A 23074-nucleotide genomic window follows, 5' to 3' on the forward strand; every position below is an offset into this window, starting at 1 on the left:
TATAGAACTCTTTAACTGTGTACATTGTGATGTCTTGAACTGCAGTTGGACTCTTCAGAGAAATATGACTGTTTATATTAAAATGTTTTTACACATAAGACATGTACCAGAAACTACTGTAATGATGCATATTAGTTGATCTAAAATAAGTGATTGTTTCCATTTTACAGGTCCATCAAAATCTACTAACAAGTCAGCAGTCTGTACTTCTGTCTAAAAGTGATGATCCAGGTGGTAAATTGGGAAAGGGATTGGTTGAGTTGTCCATTACTGAACAGTTTAATTCATTGACCAACCTTCACAATGAGACATTGGCACGGATCATGGAGCGTCATGGAGAGGTACGAGAACGGTTGGCAGCCTGGGATCACTACCGTCAGGATCAGGCACGGCTGCTCTGTTGGTTACGTGACACTGAGCGTGAGCGAGGCAGGCTGCAGTTGCGTTATATACACACCAGACGAGTTCCAAAAATGCTTCAAAGGATAGAGGTTAGTTCTTATGAGAATGCTCTTACACACAAATTTATGTATAAAAATATTCATAAATATCTACTGCTTGCAAGTTCTACAGTTTGAAAAAATTATCCTGATTACAGATTTTTTAAGAGTCTCATTTGCCATTATTATTGTACCAGATTTGTTAATATTACCTTAATAAAATTGTATACTCATAGGTACTTTCTTAATCTAGAGTGAACAAAAAGAAGATTCATATTACAAGTACAATAGAACGGAAGACATTTGAGCTGTTATAAGTGAAATTTATAGCACGAATAATGTTGTGTGTACAAGGAGTGTCCATACAAAGTATATTAGGCTGAGTAATAAAAGACTAGTGTACAGGTATGGCTGCATCCCTGATCAATCTAGAATAATTAAATATGACGCAGATTAAGGTTTATGTGTTTTTTCTGTTCCAACAGTGTCTACTGGATAAGGTCCCAACAGGTGAGTCTCAAGCAGAAAGTCTTCAAGAGCAACAAAGCAAATTGCTTAAATTCTGTGACGATGCTCTGGCAACATCAATCCGTATGGAGCATGCTGCCATTTCACAGAGAATCAGCAACCTTCAGGCAGGGCTGGAAACATGGAAAGGCTTCTTAAAAAAAGTAGCCTTGCTGACTGCTACTTTTGAGGATCAAGTACATCACATTGAAAATGTGTTCAGAGAAATTCACTCTGCTATTGCTGAACCAGGTGTTCTTCCACTCTCTCACACTGGCATGCAGAACAGATTGGAAAATCTCAAGGTGAGAGCGTCTTCATAATACAGTAAAATCCTGGGCGGTCATTTCATACGTTGATACTGGATGTAACTTTGCGCAAAGAACTCCCGTATAAAGATGTCTAAGAATTTTGGATCCTGAATTTTAATATATAAATGTCTTTCTGTATTTAGATTTCATGCCTTATTCAGATGCAGATAATCGCTAATATAAAAACCCAGTGATGATAAAGTGAAATTGATTTAATTTACAAATTTACTGGATTTGAGGTTATCATGGCAATGACTGAAGATTACTGTCTTCTGGGGTGTGACCTTTGCAAAGATGGCCAGACTATGTGGCAGTGTATCCTTGTTATTCATTTACATTCTTAAAAATATGGCAGTTATGCTCAATTTGAATAATTAATTAAATTTTAAAAAATGTGGTAAAAGGAGTGTGAGGTATATAATTGAACAAGTGACACACCCTGTGCACTTAAACACTGAAGTTGGATGAAGCATGCTTCTGTAAAACACTGATAGTCAGCCTTGTTTTGCTTATACAGATACAATAGACTTGGCCTTTTTTTTTATATTTGTTTGAATATATTATTGATGCATCATTCAGAAACAGGCAAATTACCAAAAGTGAGGATGACACATTGCAGTCTTGTCAAAGTTTACTGATGTTACATATATACATGTACCATCCTCAGGGTAGAGTTATCTTCTACCCAGATTGTGAAGGCAGTACATTCCTCCAGTATGTCAGTATACTTCCAACAAACTACATGGTATCACAGCCCAGAAGACATTAATGTTATTGTGAAGAGGGCTGCTCTTCATAGTAACTGCTGTAAGAACCTTAGATGTCACTGATTAAAGCTGGCATATCTAAAATAGCTGAAGAAAGAGTTTTCCCTTTGATGCATGAGATTGAGGTGGCAAATAATGCGACTAGGATGCAAAAGGGCTCATCGATGAATGCAAAGATTTGTTATATTTTATTAATTATTGGTGTCAAATATATGCCTTTTAAACATTTTTATTATCTGTGTTCATGTCTTTGTGTCTTACGTTATTTACAGCTTTTGCGATCTCGTTTAGTCGAACTTACAAGGGATCTGGAGGAATTGGGAGTAACACAGGAACAGCTTAAGGAATGTGTGAGTCCAATGGACATGAAAACAATGAATCAGAAAGTATGGCTCCTGTGGCAGGGTCAGGGAGATCTGGATCACCATCTTGCTGTTCTTTGTCACCAGCTTGAAGAAAAACTGGGAATGCGAACAATGTTTGATAACCGGTAGGGTGTATCATTAAATTGTTAACATGTCTTTGTATATATTTAGGCACATTCATCTTAACATATATGTGATAAATATGGTTTTGTAACAGTGCTCTGATTTAGCTGATGGATGTGACTGAATGTTAGCAGTTGTAGAAGTTCAGCCAAATGAATGGCTAATATACAGATTGGACCAAATAAACAAATCCGATTACAGCAAGTAAAAATTGTAAACATATCAAAGTTTTGGATGAAAAGGATTAATCTGAAAGGAAGTTTACAAACTTCAAGCAACTGGAAAAAACATATATATTATGCCCTTGTACAGTGGTGTATGTATGATTTTTAGGAAAGCATAACACCCTAGGATTACATATGGCTGTACTGCTTGATGTTTGTAAATGTGTTTGTTTGTTACAGAAGCAAATATGGAAGGATTTAATACATTAGCTAATTTTTGTTATAGGCAATCCAGGTTCCTAGTGTGGGCCTCTGATGTAGAGTCAAGAGTTGACCAGGGAAGTGCAGCAGGAGATCCTGAAGAGGTCTTGCGTCGACTAGAAACTGAACTCCAAGCTGAAGTGGCACTAAAAAGTAGAGAAGTTGACTGGCTTCTTCACACAGGCTCAGAACTGACCCAAGCTTGTGCTGGAGAGGCAGAAACAGAAGTTGAGCAAAGGAAGGAAATAGAAAGCAAAGTTCAGCGAGTTCAGGATGCATGGGATCGATTGCAGAACCTGAGCAAGTCTAGGGCAAACAAACTTCATGATATTCTTCAGGTAAACATAGTACTTGAACTTAGTTCTGGGACCATGTCCTAATTGTACACAAAATGAGTTCCATAAAAGGGTGATAACAGGTTTAGTAAGCAGTGTTTTTTTATTTTGTAAATTATGGTCTTTTCTACTCCTCTTATGCTGTTAGTAACTCTCGAGGCTGAACTTGAACTGTTTTGAGAAAGGACCTTTTAGTGCCTTTGTTTATGCAACTCGCATTTAGAAACATTTCTTTTGTGTTCTGTGGCCTACCATATTTTATAGTGACTAAATTTATAGCTTCAAGAACAGTGACTTAAAGGTTTTTTATTTAACAACATTGTCCTTATCAAGACTATAGAGTCAGGATGGTTAGTAAATATGAAGCAGGTAATGGAATGAGAATTGTATCCAAAGTACTGAGAAGAAAAGCGGCCTCCATAGTGTAGAGGTAACGTTCCCACCTTGTGACTCGTGGTACACGGGTTCAAACCCGGCGGAGGTCGTGGAATTTTTAAGGGCGGAAGAATTCAGGGAACAAGTCTTCTGGGAGGGACTTTAAGCCGTGGGTCCTGTGTCATAGCTTTACGGCACGCAAAAGAACCTCATATCTCCAAAGGAGGTCACTGAGCTAAATTCAAGGACATTTCCCGCCCAACAGTAGTCTCTAACGCCTCTGATAGATGGGGGAAGCATTATAGATACCGCCAAGCCAGTAGAGGCCGAACTCGCTGGCTCGGTCAGGACTGATGGTACGCACCAATATCGGTAGGTTATAGAGACTGGTAGAATATCATAGAGGGAAGCACAATGGACCAATACTGGTCTCAGTGCATGGGGAAATCCACCCTCTCCAATAACTAACTAACTAACTAACTACTGAGAAGAACCCTGCCCCGGTGACGTTTTGTCCACCACAGACTCCACATGACCTGACCTGGAATCAAACCTGGGCTTCAGTGGTGATTTCAAGATCTTAGCATGCATTTCTACTAATATGAAAGGTTTTGAGCATTTTTTGGTTGAGTGCCTTATGCATAGGTTGGTTAAAGAGTAGTGGCAACACCTCTATAGTTCTGAAATGACTTTATTACCTGAGATAAGCACACTTACATTCCTTCAATATAATCGCCCCCCATGTGTAACACCTTCTGCCAAATTTGTGGAAGGCGTCGTACACCATCAGCATGTCCGCTTCTGTTGAAGTGCAGTTTGTATGAGTGAGCCGAAATTTCGTCCAGAGTGATGATCCTTCCAAGGAAGTTGTCACCTTCCTTCTGGTATCGGTCCAACAAGTCCTGTGCAATTGCATAACGTTGCCATTGTTGCACCTCGGACATTGTATGGGGTACCCAACATGCTGCAGTTTTGTGGTATCCAAGAATATCGTGCAGAATGTGGAGCACGGTTTTGTTACATATGCCTACCTTAGCAGCTAACCCCCATGCAGCCCATCAACGATCAATATCTAGCAAAGAAGCAAGAAGCTGAATTGTGTGGTTGTCAACATGGTGTCGTCCTGAATGGCATCCCTCCCTTCACAGAACAATTTCACCCACTGTGTCGCTGTGTGATATGACAAAACAGCATTACCACATGCTTTTCACAATCCCTGATAACAGTTTTGTGCACCATGACCTCGTGCAACTTCAATTTTTATCCAGGAGCGTTGTTTTTGTTTCGTAAACATGTTCTTAGGGCGCTTGAACTGGACTCCTGCACTTGAAGACGATGCACAATGCAGCTCAGTGAAACACAACCAGAGCCACTCACTGCACTATTTCAACTGAACTTTTGCTATCAGCTACAGATGGTGCTAGTGCCACCTGACGCACATCTTTCATGTTACAGCAGTGTTGCCACTACTTTTTATCCAACCCTTGTATATTATTTGTTCAGTATGTTGAAAATTGTTGGGAAGCTTGTGCCAAAACATTATTAGTATATTTCTAAAAATGTATGCCTCTAGTGGCATAATAGTCATGCCAAGTTTTATTCAAATGATTTGTTTTGAAATAAATTTTGTGTTACCTTGAATTTTATTTTGTATTTTGTCAAATAAGGTGCTTGTATTTACAAGATGAATATTCCATGAGCATTTATTGTGGATAGTTTTGTTTACCATTTCAATATTAAACCTTGCAGACAGTATCACAACTTGAACTGCGAATAGCAGAGTTGCGGGCATGGTTGTATGAGGTGGAAGCTCGTTTGAAAAAACCACTGGTGTTCGAATCTTGTTCTAAAGAAGTTGTTGAATTGAAAATACAAGAACATGAGGTAAGTATTTTTTTCTTTTCAAAAATCGAATCTTTCGTGGTTAATAAATGGACTAAAATATTGTGGAGTGGTTAGCGGTGTTATAGTTGAAACTAAGACCTTTGGAGACTTGATCTGACATTGACTGACAGTGTGAACATGTAGAGTGTTGGTAAGTTGCTGATATGTGTGTCTATGTTAGTCATTTGTTAATTGTGTTGCTTTCTTATTCCTGCACTACTTGACATGAATGCAGAGTTGTACTGAGTGATCTTCACATCTGTTACAGATGTGATTCCCATTTTGCCAAATGTGGGGAGTGGTCTTTCACACACCAACTAAAGTCATTCATTAACCTGACTTTGCTGGTGCATGACAGTAATTTGTTGTGCAGGACTGATGCTTACTCTTCATGGGACTCCCCACTACATATGAGTAGAATGTCTGATTATTGGTGGTCCCTTTGGGAACAAATTCAAAGTGGATCATACCCCTGATGTTGAAAAAGCAGATAAACATTGTTTTGATTTTGCACTTTGACATCCATGGCATCATTGGTCTGGGGATTCACCATAAACTTTTTTCAATGTCTCTAGTGTTTCACTTGGCGATTTCTGCAGTTTAAGACAAAAATTCACATTCAGTCTGTTCCATTGTACACTCCAGTTTCACATCTGGACAAATTTGACAAAACACGGTGATCTAATGAGCCACTGTTCTGTGAATACTGAATGCAGCTTAGCCAAACTTTCCATGTGAGCTCTGTCATGTTTCATCACCTAACATTTCAAGTAACAGCTTTGCCAGAACACCTGGTGCAAAATTAAAAATGAGTCGCAACTTATTTGTACGACCTTGTATGTAGAAGGATGTTTCTGTGTAAATGGTTTATGGTCACTTCCCCTGTTCACCCTGATGCTGAAGACAGATGAAGTCCCCTAATCATACGGTTTTTTCTCAACCATATCACAGCTGATCATATGAGAAGATTTTAGTGTGATGTTTTAGAAGTTCCTCTTTGTAGATGTAGCCTTGGTGTTTGAAATGTGAAGAAAAAGTAAGGTTTACAGAGAGGGTATGTGGGCTGTGTTATAAGTTATGTTACTTATTTCAGGAACTGCAGAGGGAAATTGAAAAGCAGAGTGGCAGTTTTGCTGATGTATTGAACCTTTGTGAGTTACTGTTGAGCGACTCTGAATCTTGTAAGACACCCATTAACACCGAGTCAATCGCAGTGGCCACAGAAGCACTAGAAAAGAGGTTTGTATAACAACCGAGTTAATGTTTATGGCTGTGTTGTGACTTATGCAGTTGATATAAATTTAATTTCATTCCTCTTGGGCAGTGTGTTCAATATTTTGGTTTATGTTGCTGTAACTGTGAACAGTTCTGAAAATTTTCAGGTCTTAATGTCAAAATTTCATGAAATGTTCTTTTACAAATGTTTGTGGAATATTGAGTATTAAGGGAGTAAGAATGTGTTGGCAACTTGAAGACTGAATCTGTACTATAGACACATGGATGTCAATAATATTGAATTACTTGAAAGTTATACAATGTTTCAAACTGATTACTTTATTTGCTTGATGAACCAAAACCGAACGGCACAATTTATTACCTTTTATGCTGTGTTATAGGTGGAAAAATGTGTGCGGACTATCAGCAGAAAAGAAACGGCAAATCATTTCCGTTTGGACACTTCTTCAAGAGGTTCTAAAGCTTTGTCAGAAGCATCAACCTTGGTTGGACTCTGTGGAACAAAACCTGAAAGACATTGATAGCAGGAGAGGCCAGAAGTCACAAGATGAAATCCAGGACCTTAAAGTTAGAATTGAGGTGAGATATCACATTGCATCAGAGATTATGTTTCTTCATGCATCTTCTATTAATGGTGAATATTCATTGAACTGTGATATTGTCAGAGATGTGTCATTATATGATTACTTTGTGTGACGCAGTCTGTGGTTAAATTAATTTCGGCATTCAGGTTGATAAAGGATCTGATTATTTTCTTGCCACAAACATTTCTGGGGACTAGTTTCTAATGACATGCTTGTGGTGGATAAAAACAGTAATCCCTCGTTTTGCAACCCACAAACCTTAAATTAATGGATATGTTTTGCATTGAGACAAATTAAAATCAGAAGTCTGATAAATATGTGTGAATTCAGTGTTTTATGATTTGATGCTTCCTAGACTATAACTGTATATTTTCCCTTTCACCCTTAGACTTAAGAGAAGAAAGGAACTTATTTAAAAATATATTAGTAACATAAATAAGTTCAAATATTTCTTTAATATATTTCAACATTTAATATTCTTAGCAATTACTATTGCTTTATGAAGATTTTAGAGATTGTTCCTTTATATTTCCAATGGGAAAATACTCTCTACAAATTACTAGATGCATTGAGTTTGAGATTTGGACACAAAATGAAATTGTGTGACAGTGTTACATGTACTGTCCCATTTCTTTTGAATTTATGTTGATGGACTATGACTGTCATCCATACTTTTTTTAATTTTGTGTATAAATATGCTTGTTGAGCTTAGTGAAATTAATTTATGTTAATAGGATGCAATGAAAGACATAGAATCTCATGGTCCTGCACTCCAAATATTGGACCAGACATATGTGAAACTTGAAAAGGATAGTGGGCTGGAGCTGGATAACCTGAAACAGTTGACATCTGTGGTCCGTTCAGTATTGCTTCGTTGGCACCATCTGCAACCAACAGCTGTTGGCATTATTCAGCGGCTTGATGAGGAGTTACAGGTGTATTGTGACTTTCTGGCAGCTCACGAGAAAGCAGTTGTGAGTCTTGTACAAGTAAATGTTCAGCTGACACAAATCCAGCAGCTAGCTACTCCAGAACAAGCTGCTATGCCAAGGGAACGTTTACTGCAGATAGAGGTATATTTCTGAGCCTGTTTACTTTTTACTTCATAATAAGAAAGAGGTGAAAATATAAATTTTAGGACATCTCATAATTAGCTGTAACATTTTGTGGTATCTTGGAAGTGGGGATATATAATTTTGTTTGTAGACACAGGGATGATGGTTCAAAAGTTGTAGATAATTTTGAGATTTCCAGACCACTCTTTCCCATCCTCCAGCTGAGAAGAAAGCACTAAAACAGGAATGCATGGGAATGATGGAGGTATAATAGGAAATTCATTCCTCACCCATTATTAACCCATCTTCAGTCTCCATTTACATGTACCTTTTGATAGGAGTTAAAAACTCTTTGAGTTTGTGCAGAATGAGTTTCAGTGAGCAACCCTCTAACTGTGTGCAGGTGAGATAACTGCCTGTATGCATGAAGAAACCCAGCTGGAGCCAGAAGTATTCCTAAGAAATAGTTTGATCAAGGTTCCCATTATCAGGTGCTTGGCTAAAAATGCCCCATACCATGAAGCATACCTATTACTATGAACCCTTTTCAGGAATAGGTAGAGGTCCAGAACATATGCATGAGTTAATGCTCACTTACATCTGATAAAGAACCTAGTGTAGATACTTACAATTTGAAACACCTTTAATATCTATGTTCAAAATGCATGAAATGTGCATACATTTTTTCTACATAAACTTATAGAAACATTCATTTAAGCTGAAGTTGCATGAATTAGTATGTGTACAGAAAAGTGAAAGGAAAAGACATGCGGTAGCATAGTTTTTTGTGGCACTGTGCTACAAGTCAGAAGGTCGTAGGATCCTGATGAGGTCATTGAATTTTTCAGTTGACCCAATCCTTCCACCTTCACTATGGCCCGGGGGTTGACTCAGCTCTTAACAGCAATTGGTACTAGGAATCTTCCTGGTGGTAAAGAGTGGCTGGCACATGAGGTTGACAACCTCAATGCCATTTGTGTGAGCTGATTGTCTAGGAAATGTGGGAGTCTTAATGTTTTACAACCCTATGGGCCTCCACAGCCTATTACAGGGAAACCTGTAACTATTCTTATAGAAAAGTTAAATTTTTTCGTGGGAGAATATGGAGCGCCCATTAGCTGAGGTTACTCTGTTGTAGCAGAGAGAAATAAGAAAGAAGTTTGTTTAATAATGTAAAATCACATCAAGCTTTCATCAGTGCGGAGTCCAAAAAGATTACAGTGTTAAACTAAAATTTTGGCACACTGAAAACATTTTAACTCATTGAATTAATTTGGACATGTTGCTAATCTCATATATTAATGTTGCCTTATTTTGTATGGTTGGTGAATTCTAGAATGTTGTTATTTTCATAGCACCTGGAGTCTGAGCTTGAAGCGTATAGTGGTCTTTTGAGGAATGCCGATGAACTTGGCCTTGTGGTGATGGAAAGAAGCAGACCTGATGAATTACCAGCTATCCAAGAAATGATTGATGAATATCAACTGTTGTGGAAAGATATCAAGGCTCGGATTGCAGTGTTAAAGACTGAATGTCAAGAAGAGATTCAGAAAAGGGTTAGTTCTCATACCTGCCATGCTCAGCATTCAATACACTTTATATATTTAAAATAAAATTGATTCAAGTTAGGATGGGGAAATTCAACAGAAACATTTTAAAAGGTTCCGATCCGAGATTTCCAAACAGAAGTATGGGTATGTATTGTATGTAAACTCATTTTCAGTAGCCACTGATGTATTAACTGGAATACAGTTTTTGCTCCCTTAGAAATGTTTGTATTAATGATTTCAGTTTAATATAAGGTTATAGGAAGAATTGTTATTTACCCATTCTCTGATTTTGTCAGTGTAAAGAATCAAGAGATATTTTAGGTAGACAATTTGAATTTCATATGTTTTACATTATTTAGCTTTGAAATTCTTCTTTAGTTGTAGATTGTATGGAAGTTGTGACATTTTGAAAAATCTGATCTAACTCTTTATGGGCATCACAAGGAACCTGAGGTACTTTATAAGGTTAATTTTCAATGTAAAATAAATTAGTGATATAGCAAAACTTTGCTTTTTATGTTAAAGTAAAGAACACAAGCTATCAGTGATCCTTGACAGATCAGATAATTCATATGGATAACAATTTTTGTAATGGATGCTTGTTCCAGCTCTGCCTATGGACCAGAGAAGGGACTGCTCTCTGACGATTTATATCTTAAATTTATTATGATAGACACCTGTGGAAGTATTTCCTGACAGTGACAATTTATAATATATAATTGAAATGTCTTAGAAAATTTTCTGTTTGGGTTTGTGGACAGGGATTGGACAGGACAGTGGATGAAGTGGATGAAAGTGTTCAGGTTGAGACACTGAGATTTGAACAGGACTCAGCAGTGCAGGTCAACACACTTCCTTCACTTACAAGGCTCACATCTAGAGATGCTTACTTGTATGAGCTTGAGACTGCCATCCTGGAATGTGCTACAAATTTGGACGCTTTAGAAGATGCACTTCGTTCCCCCACCCCTCAGCAAGGCAGTAGAAGTCAGGGTTCCTCGCCTCAGATGGTAAGAATATTAATATTGTCGTGCTAGGTCTGGCATCATAAAAATCATATGCAGGGATTAGAGAAATTGATATGAAGAACTATAGGATCATAGTCGTACTCAGCTGGCATAACTCTCCAGGTTACAGAGTCACGCAAGCCTCACCACCATGACATGGTGGAGGCACCTTTGGGGGTCCTAGTACCATAAGAACATGGAATTTCTTTGTCAGCTTCTCAGGGGTTGAAGAGTTCCATCTCCTGGGATAGAATGCCCTGTGGTCTGTCAGCTGTCAAGGGTTACTCAGTTTCCTTTCCTTCAAATATATTAGCTGGTGTTGCAAACCATATGATATGGCTTTTATTTTTTCTTTAATGCAAGTTTGGTATCTTCTTTCACTTCCATGCCATGTTGAGTTCCATGTTCCTTAGAGATAAAAGGACTACAAGTTTTCTCTTTTATTTTTTATTGATGTTTTGTACAGTATGAAAATAGAAATATATCTAGTTTTTCTCTTTGTAACTTTGTTACTGAGGCAATAGAGCTCAGATGTTGGATTTATAATGGATTTATGTGGCTGAAAATAGCTGACAATAAATTTGATGTAAATATATCTAATGTTTTCTATAGTCAGCATGTTGAATTAAAAGTAATAGAAATACTTATTCATCATTGAAGTCCTACAGACACAAATTGTGCATAGATACAAGAATATGCAGTTATTAGTCACACAAAATAATATATGGAAGTAAGTTACTAAATTGTGAGTAGATAGGTGTTCTCCTGATAAAACTGCAACAGAAATGTTAATGAATTCCCCCCGACAGTACCCACGCTGTGTTGTACACAACACAGCATTACCTGAATGTCTGGACAATGAAACTAACAAGTCCTATTCTTCAAATAATGGAACCATGACATGAAATACATTCATCTTCCTTTAAAGAGAAGAAGTATAAAGACCAAATTGGTTTTAGATTTTAACAAAAAGGTTTTTAAACAATACTTTGTAAATAGACTAATTATAATAATTCATAGATGTTTTAACAAATTCATGCACCTCTTAATAATTGTTAAAGGATATAATATTTTATATCTATGACATTGTAATAGTAGTTTCTGTTTGTATTGATAATGGTGTATGACATTGTAATAGTAGTTTCCGTATGTATTGATAATGTCCTTCTGAAGGTTGTTGCTCTGACTGAAAAGTGTAAAGTATGTAAGATATAAAAACACACACAATGTTTGTCAATCACACTGGATGGCATTAATAATAATCTTATATACAATTTTTATAACATTGAGTCTCTGTTCAGAATTACAAGATAAAACTATTGTATCAGATATGGTACATTATATCATAATGGGCTGGTGCCACAAACTATGAGTGTAGTGGTACTATCATGATTATGAAACCTTGAAGCAAACTTATGGTCACATTATGTGTATATTGTGATACGATAAAAAGCAAAGATCATTGACTTCTCACATGAGATACCACTAATATAACACTGTACTGTCATTGTCAGTACACTGCAGCGGCCCGGGTTCGATCCTGGGTCTGGTCAAGTGGGATTTGTGGTGGACAAAGTGGTGCTGGGACAGGTTTTCTCCAAGTGCATCGATTTCCCCTGCCAATCTTCATTCCACCAGTTGCCCCACAGTCACCCTCACCTATCATCTGTGGCTGGTACAATAGGCGAGAAGTGGCTGCAGTGCAAGGACTTAGTCCCACCCCACTAGCAATAAAAAAATATATCTACAGAAAAAATGTGACATATTAAAAATGGGGGGTGGTATGAAGAACCATAGTAGACACACATGTCTCAGAAAAGGTCAGTAGTGCAGCACATATTCAGATGCAAATTATGTAATGGAATGTTTTGTTGAAACCCATTTTATGGGTTCACTTCCTGCAGATTTTTGTTGAACAGGCAACAAGAATGAAATAATTTTATTGTACATCCAGTGTCTGATTGGTTTTGTATAAACTCAGTTCTGTTAAATACAAAAAAAAAAATTGGCATAATATACATGAAGAAATAACATGCAGCCTGTTTATGATTAATACTAATGATATTAATATTGATGCTTCTGCTTTGCAGTCCAAATTGATAGCCACATGTCAGTCATCAGTTGAACTTACCAAGCATTTGAGTACCTTGTTGATAGAAGAAAACCATGTATCTGAAGAATATGCACGGACAAGAGAAGTACATGATCTCACAGCACGGTATGATCAACTGGTATCTCAGGCTCGAGCCAGAGAACAGCGCATGCGAGAATCAAGGTGAGTAATATTGAACAACTGTGATGTATGTATCAGTGCTTGTGCTTGCATAGTCTCTGTATTGGCTTAATTAACAGCTCAAACTGAAGATGGTTCAGAACTGACTCTTTTCTGTGTGTTTATGCCCTTGTTATGGAGGTTGAGAACTGGTTCTCATTTGATTCTTGTTGATGTTATGCACTTGTCTTATTGCGATTACTTGCTTACATGACTGTGAAAGAAATTTTATAGAAATTGTGTCCAGTTTGAAACTAAAAGTAAAAAGAAGAAAAAAAAGTGAAGTTATTCCCATAACGAGCCTTGGAGGCCCATAGGGTTGTGAGATGTTGAGGTTCCCACATTTTCTAGATGATTGGTTCATAGATGGTGGTAAGGTGGTCAGCCCTGCGCTCCGGCCGCCCTTTACCCCCAAGAATATTCCTGGGACTTATTTCTATTAGAGGCTGAGTCGACCCTGGGGCCATAGTACAGCTGGAATCCAGTTTGAAACTACCTGTGTAAAACTAATGATGAAGATTTCTATATTGTGGGATGTGTGACTATGGAGTCAGGTGTGTTATGGAGGAACCTCTTGCCTCTATCTTCAGGGCAGATGCAATGAGTGTCCTCTGAAATATTTGTAACTTTCAAGTAGACAGCATGGCACCCTCATACTCATTCACTGCTGTCAGAACCTCAAATCTCATAAAGCCAATGGTGTTTCCATCTTCTTTAGTTAATGCCCTAGTGTTTACCTTCCCAGGCACTGAAAGCATTCTTCAGTAACTTACATTATTAACATTTAAGTAACTACAGAATAATCATTACTAAGTGCTGCAGGTAGTTTGGGTTCCTTCATTGTACATGCTAGGTACCATTTTGCTGTAAGGGGTATTGACATATATCTGTTAACAGTCTTTTGTATCACAGATACCTCACTGTAAAGCTCTGTTATCCTAGTTATATATTTGTAACTGTAATCTGAGGTACCTCCATGGCAAGTTGGAAAATGTGCTGAAATAATTATATTTTTCATTTGTCACTTGAGGTATCATTTGCTCATGTTGGATTGTTTAGTTGTATTGCCAACAAGAGTACATTTTAAATTACTCCGTAACTCCAACCTAACAATCTAATAGTTCCACGCTTTGAATCAAAGCTGACATATGTAGAGTACATGCTTCTTTCTTCGTGATGGATGATTTCTTTTTCCTGCTTGTTTTTTTAAGTAAACATGCCTTTTGTCCACAGGTCTTCCTTTGCTGAAGCTTACTATTTTATCTGTGAACAGTTAAGTGACCATAATATACTAATTTGTTGTTATAAGCAAAATCTTAAGTTAGACGTTTAACCCTTTCCACTAATCTGTTACGGAAATTCTGGTATTGTAATTTATGAAGCATTTGCGAGTCTAGAAGTTTGAGAATTTTCAGGTAACTGCTTTTGCTTTCAGCAGTAGCACATAAAGTATCAGATGCATTGTAATTGTAATGGTTACCAACTATAATGTCAGCTTGTTAACAGAACTTCTCTTTCTGCCCCTCATGAAAAAGGACATGCCTCTAGAATTTAGTTTTTAAAAAATAGTTATTTATGAAACTTTTTTCATTGAACAAGTTTTTAAATCCTACAGAAATAGAAAGGGGTGGTATGAATGGGATTAATTTGGCTCAGGGCAGGAACCAGTGGCTGGCTGTTGTGAACACTGTAATGAACCTTTTGGTTCCATAAAGTGTAGGAAATTCTTGAGTAGCTGAGCGACTGGTGGCTTCCCAAGAAGGACTCATCTCCATGGAGTGAGTTAGAGTTATATAAATTCTGATTGCAGTGAAAAAAAAAAATTAATAGTGCAGAGAAGGCATTTGTTATCTTGATTCTCAGAATTTTTTCAGAATCTCGTGAGCTTGTCTCATGCTGGAAAAGTCTTTCTCGCATATGCATATAATTTATCCTTTGGAAGAACATTGAAGAAATGTAATTTTAAAGTCTGACGTTTTGGGTAATAATAATGAACATTTAATATAGTGGGAAGGATTAAACATTTCTCTAATTGATTAAACCTGAATTAGATAATTCTAATAGCATAATTTCTTCCGTGAATTCAGTACTTACCTATGTTATTTTTTCTTCTATGTTATCAGTGTATAAAAAAGATAATATATATAGATATATAAAAGATACCTAGAAATGTGCCTGTGTTAATAGGTAGACTTCTATAATATATGGAGATACTTAACAGCAGAGGAGGTTCTTGTTTAGTGAAAGACAGTTCTCCAATTTAAAAACAATGCTTCAATGGAACAGAAGTGTGAATGTTCGAAATTTGGAACATAATTGAGTGAAAATAAATATGTTTCTTCAGTGACAAGAAATTTCTGTAACTTGGATGTTTTAGAAATTAATTTAATTTTTTGTACGAACTAATTATCGTGAACTCTAAGCCACATACTGTAGAGATTTATGATAACACAAATTTGATTAAAAACTGGTTCCATATGATGCATTTTACATAACCTTTGGCAAGATGGTATGGCACTGGGCTATTTTTATCACTTTGTTAATAAAGTTTTCAAATGTTATTCATTTGGCAAGCAAGCCAATATGGATATTTTTGGCACATGATCATAAAGTCGGTCAGTCAGGATCTGTTGTTTCAAGTGATGAGGTGTCCACTTGGAAAGGCTTTTAAGTGGGAGATTGAAGTGTACCTTAGGAAATATAATACACACTTGTCCATTACGTATGTTATTAAACCATACACGTAATGTTTTGTGTATAGAAGTGTATTTCTAAATGTACTCTGTTTTTTGCACTTTTGAATTTTTGGAGTTTTGTGAAGGTGTTGGACATGGATGTGTTTTAACCCATTTCTACAGATGAAATGTGAACTTATTACATCGAAGTTTGTGTGCATGGATACATGTGTGTATGTTGTACCATTTTGGTTTGTTCTGTGTAAAGACAGGAATGTTGAAGTTTTTGAGTTTTTTTAATAAAGGCAGAAGTACTTAATTAACCTTAACACGATCTTGGAGAAATTGAGGCAGAAGATAACACAACGCATTTTATTTTCTGTATGAACTTTTCCCAATGAAGAGTTGATGTACATTAAATAACAACAAGCAACTGTCAGTTGAAATAAGTTACTGTTTTGGAAACTGAATGGTGATATGTTATGTGATAAAAAGGGGGACCTTTCAATAAAGAATGAAACAATAATGCAGATATATTTTCTTTTTGACCACTTTTGTAGGGCATAACATATAAAACTAGAAATACAAATAGGTGTTTTTGAGGGTCTTTATTGTCATTAATTAATACACTTTTTCTGTAATAATTAAATACACTTTCAATTCATAGTTCCTCTGAACAATGAATGGCGCATATAGGTTCAAACATAATGAAAAGACAAGATCAAAATATTATTGTAAGCAGTACAGTACATTGTAGTAGAAGAATTGACCCGAAGGGTATAACAAATGTGCCTACAATGTAACAGGATTGTGTGAGACCAGATTTATCAAACTAATAACTCGCCTAATACAGTGATTCAGGTGAATGTACAGTATTAGTAACTATGTTTATTGCACATTACAGTGAGAGTGCAAGGTTGACATGTCCTTTGTGCTCACGTAAAAATTGGCAACAACTGGACAATGATTTGTGGAGACTGGAACAGTGGCTTCAGTATGCTGAGGGGACGCAGAGCAGTCAGACTGCACCACCATTTAACATAGAACAGCTGGAAGACACCATTCAAGATCACAGGGTGGGTACTGAAGATTGCAGATGTGTGAATAACACTGCTTCATATTTGGGATATGCCAGGTTGAAATATCATCTCAGAAACTGGCAATTCTGCCTAAACATTTTTGTAGATTCCTGTAAGTGCCTACAGGAAATACTGGGATATAACTTAAATTGGACCATAATCACTTCTTCTACAACCTTTTGAATTCATTTTTTGTTAATCATTCTGCTGTTTGACCCAGTATGTAGCCTGCGCTCAGCATCAGTGAGTATACCGTGGATAGGGTATATATTGGTCTGTTTGCTTCAGAAATTTTTAAAAATACAGTATACAGATTTTACAGAAAGTTCAAATCAAACTTCATAATATTAAAAAAAAAAAAGTATCCTCCATTGTGAGTACACCTTCCCACTATCATTCTCTTCTGGATCTTCATAAAGAGTGATCCGACCTCAGTGTTATCCAGGAGCATATAGCCATTGGTGCTGACATGCCTTTATCCAGGCATATAGCCATTAGTGCTGACATTCTATCAGAAAGTTCCCAGACTGTTACTATTGTCACTGTCTCAGTGAAAGAAGATGAGGGGGGGGCAAGGTCACATTTCTGCAAGCCTATTGCATCAGTCTGCCATGTGACAGCGCACTGAGAACATGCAGTGTTTTTACAAGAGTGCTTTTTCGATTTTGTGTGTTGTCTGTGAGGGATGGCAAAATCAAGCAATGTGTCTGCATCAAGTTTTGCATGAAGTATGGTGAATCCGCTACTGAAACCCTTGAATGTTCGCAAACTCTTCAACAAATGATCAAAAGCAGTCTCCTGCAAACGTTTGTCTTTGAGCTATGAGGGAAGGCTAACAAGGACCCAACTTTTATCTCTAGGATCATAACGTGTGATAAAAGTTGGGTTTATGGTTATGATGCAGAAACGAAGCAACAGTCATCACAGTGGAAGAGTCCACAATTACCAAGAGCAAAAGTGGCATGACAGATCTGCAGTTCAAAAAGTATGATCTTTTTTTAAAGGGATTTTTCACTGTGAATTTGTTCCTCCTAACACTACTGTCAACTCTTGTGACGTTTTGAGACGCTTCAGAGAAAATATGTGATGAAAAAGACCAGAACTTTGGCACAGCCACAACTGGCTCCATCATCATAACAACATGCCTGCCCACGCATCCCTGAAAACCATAAGAGTTTGTGACTGACGACATGGTTATTGATCCCCATCCTCCCTACTTGCTGGACTTAACCCCCTTTGAATTTGATTTGTTTCCCAAATTGAAAATGACACTGAAGGAACAAGGTTACGAAACTGCCTGACATCCAAAGGGATTCGCAAGCGGTACTCCACAGGATTAAGGAAAATTACTTTGACGGTGCTTTTGAAGTGGGGGGGGGGAATCGCTGTGGAGACCATTATGAAGGAAATGGCAGCAAAAATTGAGTAAGTTAAGCCAGCATTTCTTTTTTGACCAAGTCCTAGAGCTATCTGATAACACATCATCCTCTGTCATAACTGTGTGGAGATGAGAGAGGAAATAAAGGCTGTAGGTGAAAATAGATACCATGTGTTTCATGAAAAATTTCTTCATGAGGATATGTAGTCTGTTCTTCTGTTAATGAAGATCTTGACAGGTTCTATCTTCTGGGATATAATGCAATGCAGTCTATTAAAAGTCCTGATCTTTTAGAGGAACACATTTTCGTCTTAAGTGTCGAATAAGTCAAACAAGAAACCAGCATGCTTGTTGAACACACTGCATGGAATTATATCCAAGATGATAGAACTCTCCATAGCCAGGGCTATGAGGACCTCACATCCTACACAGTGAAGTTCTTGAGACTATATGTCCTGTCATGTTTTACATACCAGTTTGCATATCTGAATAGATAAGGTTTTTGTCTTCCTGCTAACAGGAGTTCCTGATGGACTTGGAGAGTCACAAGAATATTGTTGTTTCTCTAAATATTGTTGGGACACATCTGGCTGATCACACCGAAGATACAGATCGAGCAGAACAGCTCCGTGCACGTCTTATGACAGTGAATAGTCGATGGGATGCAGTATGTCGTGTAGCAGCTGCCTGGCAAACCCAACTACAAACTGCACTTATGGAGGTAATGTTATCTTATAACAAAATTATGAAACACTGAAGTAGTGTCTTGTGATTTAAGTGCAGTTCTCTACACTGTTACCTTGTCTTATCTATTTAAGGCACTTGTAAAATGTAATTGATATCAACATTTATGTTTCTTTGATGAATTTCATGGGTTTAATAATGTATTATAATTATATATTTTAGTATTCAACATTTAATACATTCCATAATGTAAGGGAGTTATGTAAACAATATACCTGTGCAACATACTCCAAATGTGTACACACTGGCCAGTTAGGGAGTTACAGCAGATAGATGGAAGGGTGATTGTGAAGGCTGTATGTACCTGATGATAGCCACAGTAGGCTCACACGTGTAGTACATGCAAACATATGTATACCCACAGTAGGCTGAAAGATGTAGTACCTGCAAATGTATGGTGTGTTTGTGTCGTGAGTCTGCTGACTGAGTAGTAATGAACAATAAAACAAGTACTGTAATTGAATCTGAAGCTTTGCAAGTTAAAAATATTAGTACACATGATTGCTTTTTTCTGTGAATATTTAAAGTGCATCATGTAAGAACATATGAGTATAACCAATGCAAGTTTTGTGCTTGTAAAGGAAGTTCAGTCCCATAATTAATGGCAGGTACAGGATTTAAGTAACTGTGCTTTTACAGTATTTGAGAAAATGAATGAGGTACAAGATGATTCATATAGAACTGGCCCGACGAAATGAGGTGTAATATAAAATATACCATACAGATATTAAAGTAATTTACACATATCTTATCTTGGATTGTGTACCATGGTCAGAGCAGGTGTTGAAAGTGTCTGCTGTTTTCAAGTAGGTATTAGAAACACTCGCTGTTCAACAGTGTACTCCATGACTGTCCCCTGCGCACTGCAGACACGTTTCGGCATTGTCCTTGACCTTGCAGCATGAGGGCTGTCACTTGCCGGATCATGTGCACACCATTCGACTCAGCACGGCTCATGGATTATTATGTCGTAATTTGTGAGCGGTTATATGCATCACCTGTGGAATTATTAGCAAATTCATTGGGCTAGTTCTATACGATTCACTCTGTAGTTTTATGTCATGGATCCTTGTCTACATTCTTCATTTGTCTTTAATTTTTTCTGCCTTTAGAATCATGAATTCCACCAGATAATTGAAGAATTAGTGACTTGGCTTGAAAAGACAGAAAATGTCATTAGGCAAGCTGAACCTATTGATCTTACAGATGACATTGAAGTTATAGAAGCCAAATATAATAAGTTCCGGGTAAGTTCTCTTATTAAGATAAATCACCAGTTTGTAGTATTATTATATTAATTGCAGTTTTTGGAATATCAAAGACTACAAATTCGTTTCCAGTGCATTGGAAAGTCATTTTGAAGCCTGTATTTATTTTGCTTGTCCTTTTCCATATAAAAATACCATTTAATCAAAGAATTGGAGAGAATTCTCGTTAGTTGACTGCTGTTGCATAATGTAGGATTTGATGCTGTTTTATTATTAACACTCTTTGAGTGATGCTGACAGGAACTGAGAAGTGATTTGGAACGATGTGAACCAAGAGTCATGTCTCTCCAAGAGGCAGCTGATCAGCTGCTCAGAAAATCCGAAGGCCCTGAAGGTGCTAGCAGTACTTGGTCTCGCCTCACAGATTTGCGACTGAAGCTACAGTCTTTGCGTCGCCTTACTGGTGTTTACATCATCAAGTTGGGCGCAGTTCTGGGTCGGGATGCATCAGAACTGGGGATGTCAATAACAACAGCAGCTACCAGTGGTTGCAGTACTGCTGCAACTTCACTCATGAGTCTTTCACAAGAGGTAAGCACAATATAGTTTTATCTGATAAATTTAAGTTGGATTAATATTACTAAAGGAACCTCATTATTTGACATTTTATCTTGAAATTAAGAGACATACAAAATAATTGGGTATAATATGTTTTAGTATATTAAGCACTTCCACCGTGTTCAACAGCAATTATTTAACTACTGTGAAAGTTAGCAACCACAGACATGAGTGTGATAAAATAAACTCTTGGTTAATTTCCTAATGTTAACAGCGATTAAAAGTGCTTATTTTATGTACTTTTTGACTCTGATGTTATTTTCACAGAGTTTCAGCCTGCATTTTAAAATCTGAAAAGTAACCTGTTCTCTACAGAATCTTTCTTGAATGACTGTATTGAACTTTCCCAAACATAAGAAAACATTCAAGCTGTATTTTAACATGCTTTATGCGATAAATGGATGAGAGGGGAGACGGTCTGCTGTGTTACTACACAGTGTTTCTGTTTTTATTATGTGTGACTATCACTGCACCTGCAAATGGTGCTGTTATTGTTCTGCTTTTGTAAGATCATTGAGAAGTCTATTTTTGTGTTCTCAGTTATAATATTGAAGTAAGATGGATAAGAGCAGGTTTTTATGTATGATACATTGTGAAAAATAAATAATATTAAATTGTTTAAAGAAGGTTTTGCCGTAAGTATCCTGATATTTGAGTCCCAGCATCATCAGTGATTTTCAAACTGGTGAACAGAATGCATTCAGTGTGATCTTTCTAAGACAAGAAATGCACTGGACAGAAAGTTGTGTTAACTGAGGCAAATCTTGATGAAATTTGAGTCACATTTCACCTTACAATTCCCTGGCATGATTAGCTCAGCAGGCTCAGGTTTGGGTGACAGCACGATCAGCAGCTAAAATGTTATGTGTGCCATATAAAATTAGACAGGTTCAGGTAAATGGAGGTTATTATGAGAGAGAGAAAGAGAGACATTTTTGGAACTGGCTTTTTCAGACGGTACTTGATGGTGTACTTCACGCAGAATTTGCATTTGTTATGAGAGACTTGGATTTCAGATGAGTGTGATGTCAGTGCTCAGAATGAAGGTATTGGAGCAATATCAGTGTGGGACAGACTTTTGGAGTACCTCTTCACAATCAGAAGATTGGCGTGCGTGCGTGTGTGCATGCCATAAGTCCTCCATTAGTAGTTAGAATCATATGTATTAACAGATTGTGATTCAGAGCAGCATGTTGTTGATATTCCTTGGCCCATTTTTGAGAGCACTACTGAAGAAAAGATGTAATTTTACGCAAAGTTGGGATACAGCAAACTGCTAATAATCCCATTGATGTTTTACAGAGATGTTCTGTACTAAAGGGAAGTTTATTGGTTGTGTCACAGTCTTATGCCTAAACACATGTATGACTTCAAGCTGGAAGTTGAATTATTTCTTGAAATGGAGGGGAAAACTGTTCATCTGTTTTATGACCGTTACTGGATGTGCAACACTGCAGTGTGCGTTAGCATCTGTCTACACGTGAATGAACAGAACAAGAAGCAGATCACCTTCTGAGTGAAACATTTGACACCACAGCAGAAACAAAGCAGAAACGTTAATTGAGGAAGCTGCAGTTGTGATTGTGCAGTGTGACACACTTGTCAATTCTTAGAATGTAAAGGCTCACTGGTGCTAAGAGAGCTGCAGAAGAAATTCAGCTTCTTCAACAAGAAATCAGCCCCTGTCAAGATACATGCGCATATGAGGCAACAGAAACGCATTTTTAATGTTGTATGAAATAGTTAAGCTGAATTGCAAATAGAGATGAAGATATGGACCTGAGAAATACAGTTGACACATTTGACCCTTGTCATTTATAAAGTCTGTTTATCTTCCAATAAGTTTGCAGTGCTTAGTAATTGTGCATAGTGAAAGACGAGCCTTTTCAGAAACACATTTTTGTGAAATGTTTGTGAACAGTTCTTTTAAAAAGAAGAAGTTGTTGAGAGTAAGCATAGGAATTGACTCAATTATGAGAGATTGGAAAACTATCTCCAAGTTTCTACTCAACACACATGTCCAGTTTTTGAGAACTTAGTGGCAAAGAAACAGTGGAAAACTCATCATTGACATTCTCCTATCCTTCAAAATAAAACTGTTAGCCCTAAAACTTATATTAATATAATTCAGTGCTT

At 37.1% G+C, this 23074-nt stretch overlaps 1 protein-coding gene across 4 annotated transcripts in view; it reads left to right on the top strand.

Moving 5' to 3' along the window:
* LOC111873382 (nesprin-1) overlaps positions 1-23074 on the top strand; it is a 410258-nt gene that overhangs the window by 381845 nt on the left and 5339 nt on the right. For 3 of the 4 annotated variants that reach the window (XM_023868043.2, XM_023868046.2, XM_023868047.2), the window contains 16 exons: positions 171-491; positions 926-1252; positions 2298-2515; positions 2964-3276; positions 5398-5532; positions 6626-6771; positions 7149-7347; positions 8087-8425; positions 9763-9963; positions 10719-10967; positions 13055-13239; positions 14470-14508; positions 16816-16987; positions 18889-19089; positions 20225-20359; positions 20621-20911. In XM_023868043.2, coding sequence (XP_023723811.1) covers positions 171-491; positions 926-1252; positions 2298-2515; positions 2964-3276; positions 5398-5532; positions 6626-6771; positions 7149-7347; positions 8087-8425; positions 9763-9963; positions 10719-10967; positions 13055-13239; positions 14470-14508; positions 16816-16987; positions 18889-19089; positions 20225-20359; positions 20621-20911 — 3471 coding nt within the window. The remainder of the gene's footprint in view (positions 1-170; positions 492-925; positions 1253-2297; positions 2516-2963; positions 3277-5397; positions 5533-6625; positions 6772-7148; positions 7348-8086; positions 8426-9762; positions 9964-10718; positions 10968-13054; positions 13240-14469; positions 14509-16815; positions 16988-18888; positions 19090-20224; positions 20360-20620; positions 20912-23074) is intronic. The other variant, XM_023868044.2, reaches the window with a different exon arrangement.

This window comes from Cryptotermes secundus, unplaced genomic scaffold, assembly GCF_002891405.2.
Source record: "Cryptotermes secundus unplaced genomic scaffold, Csec_1.0 scaffold22, whole genome shotgun sequence".
NCBI lineage: Eukaryota > Metazoa > Arthropoda > Insecta > Blattodea > Kalotermitidae > Cryptotermes > Cryptotermes secundus.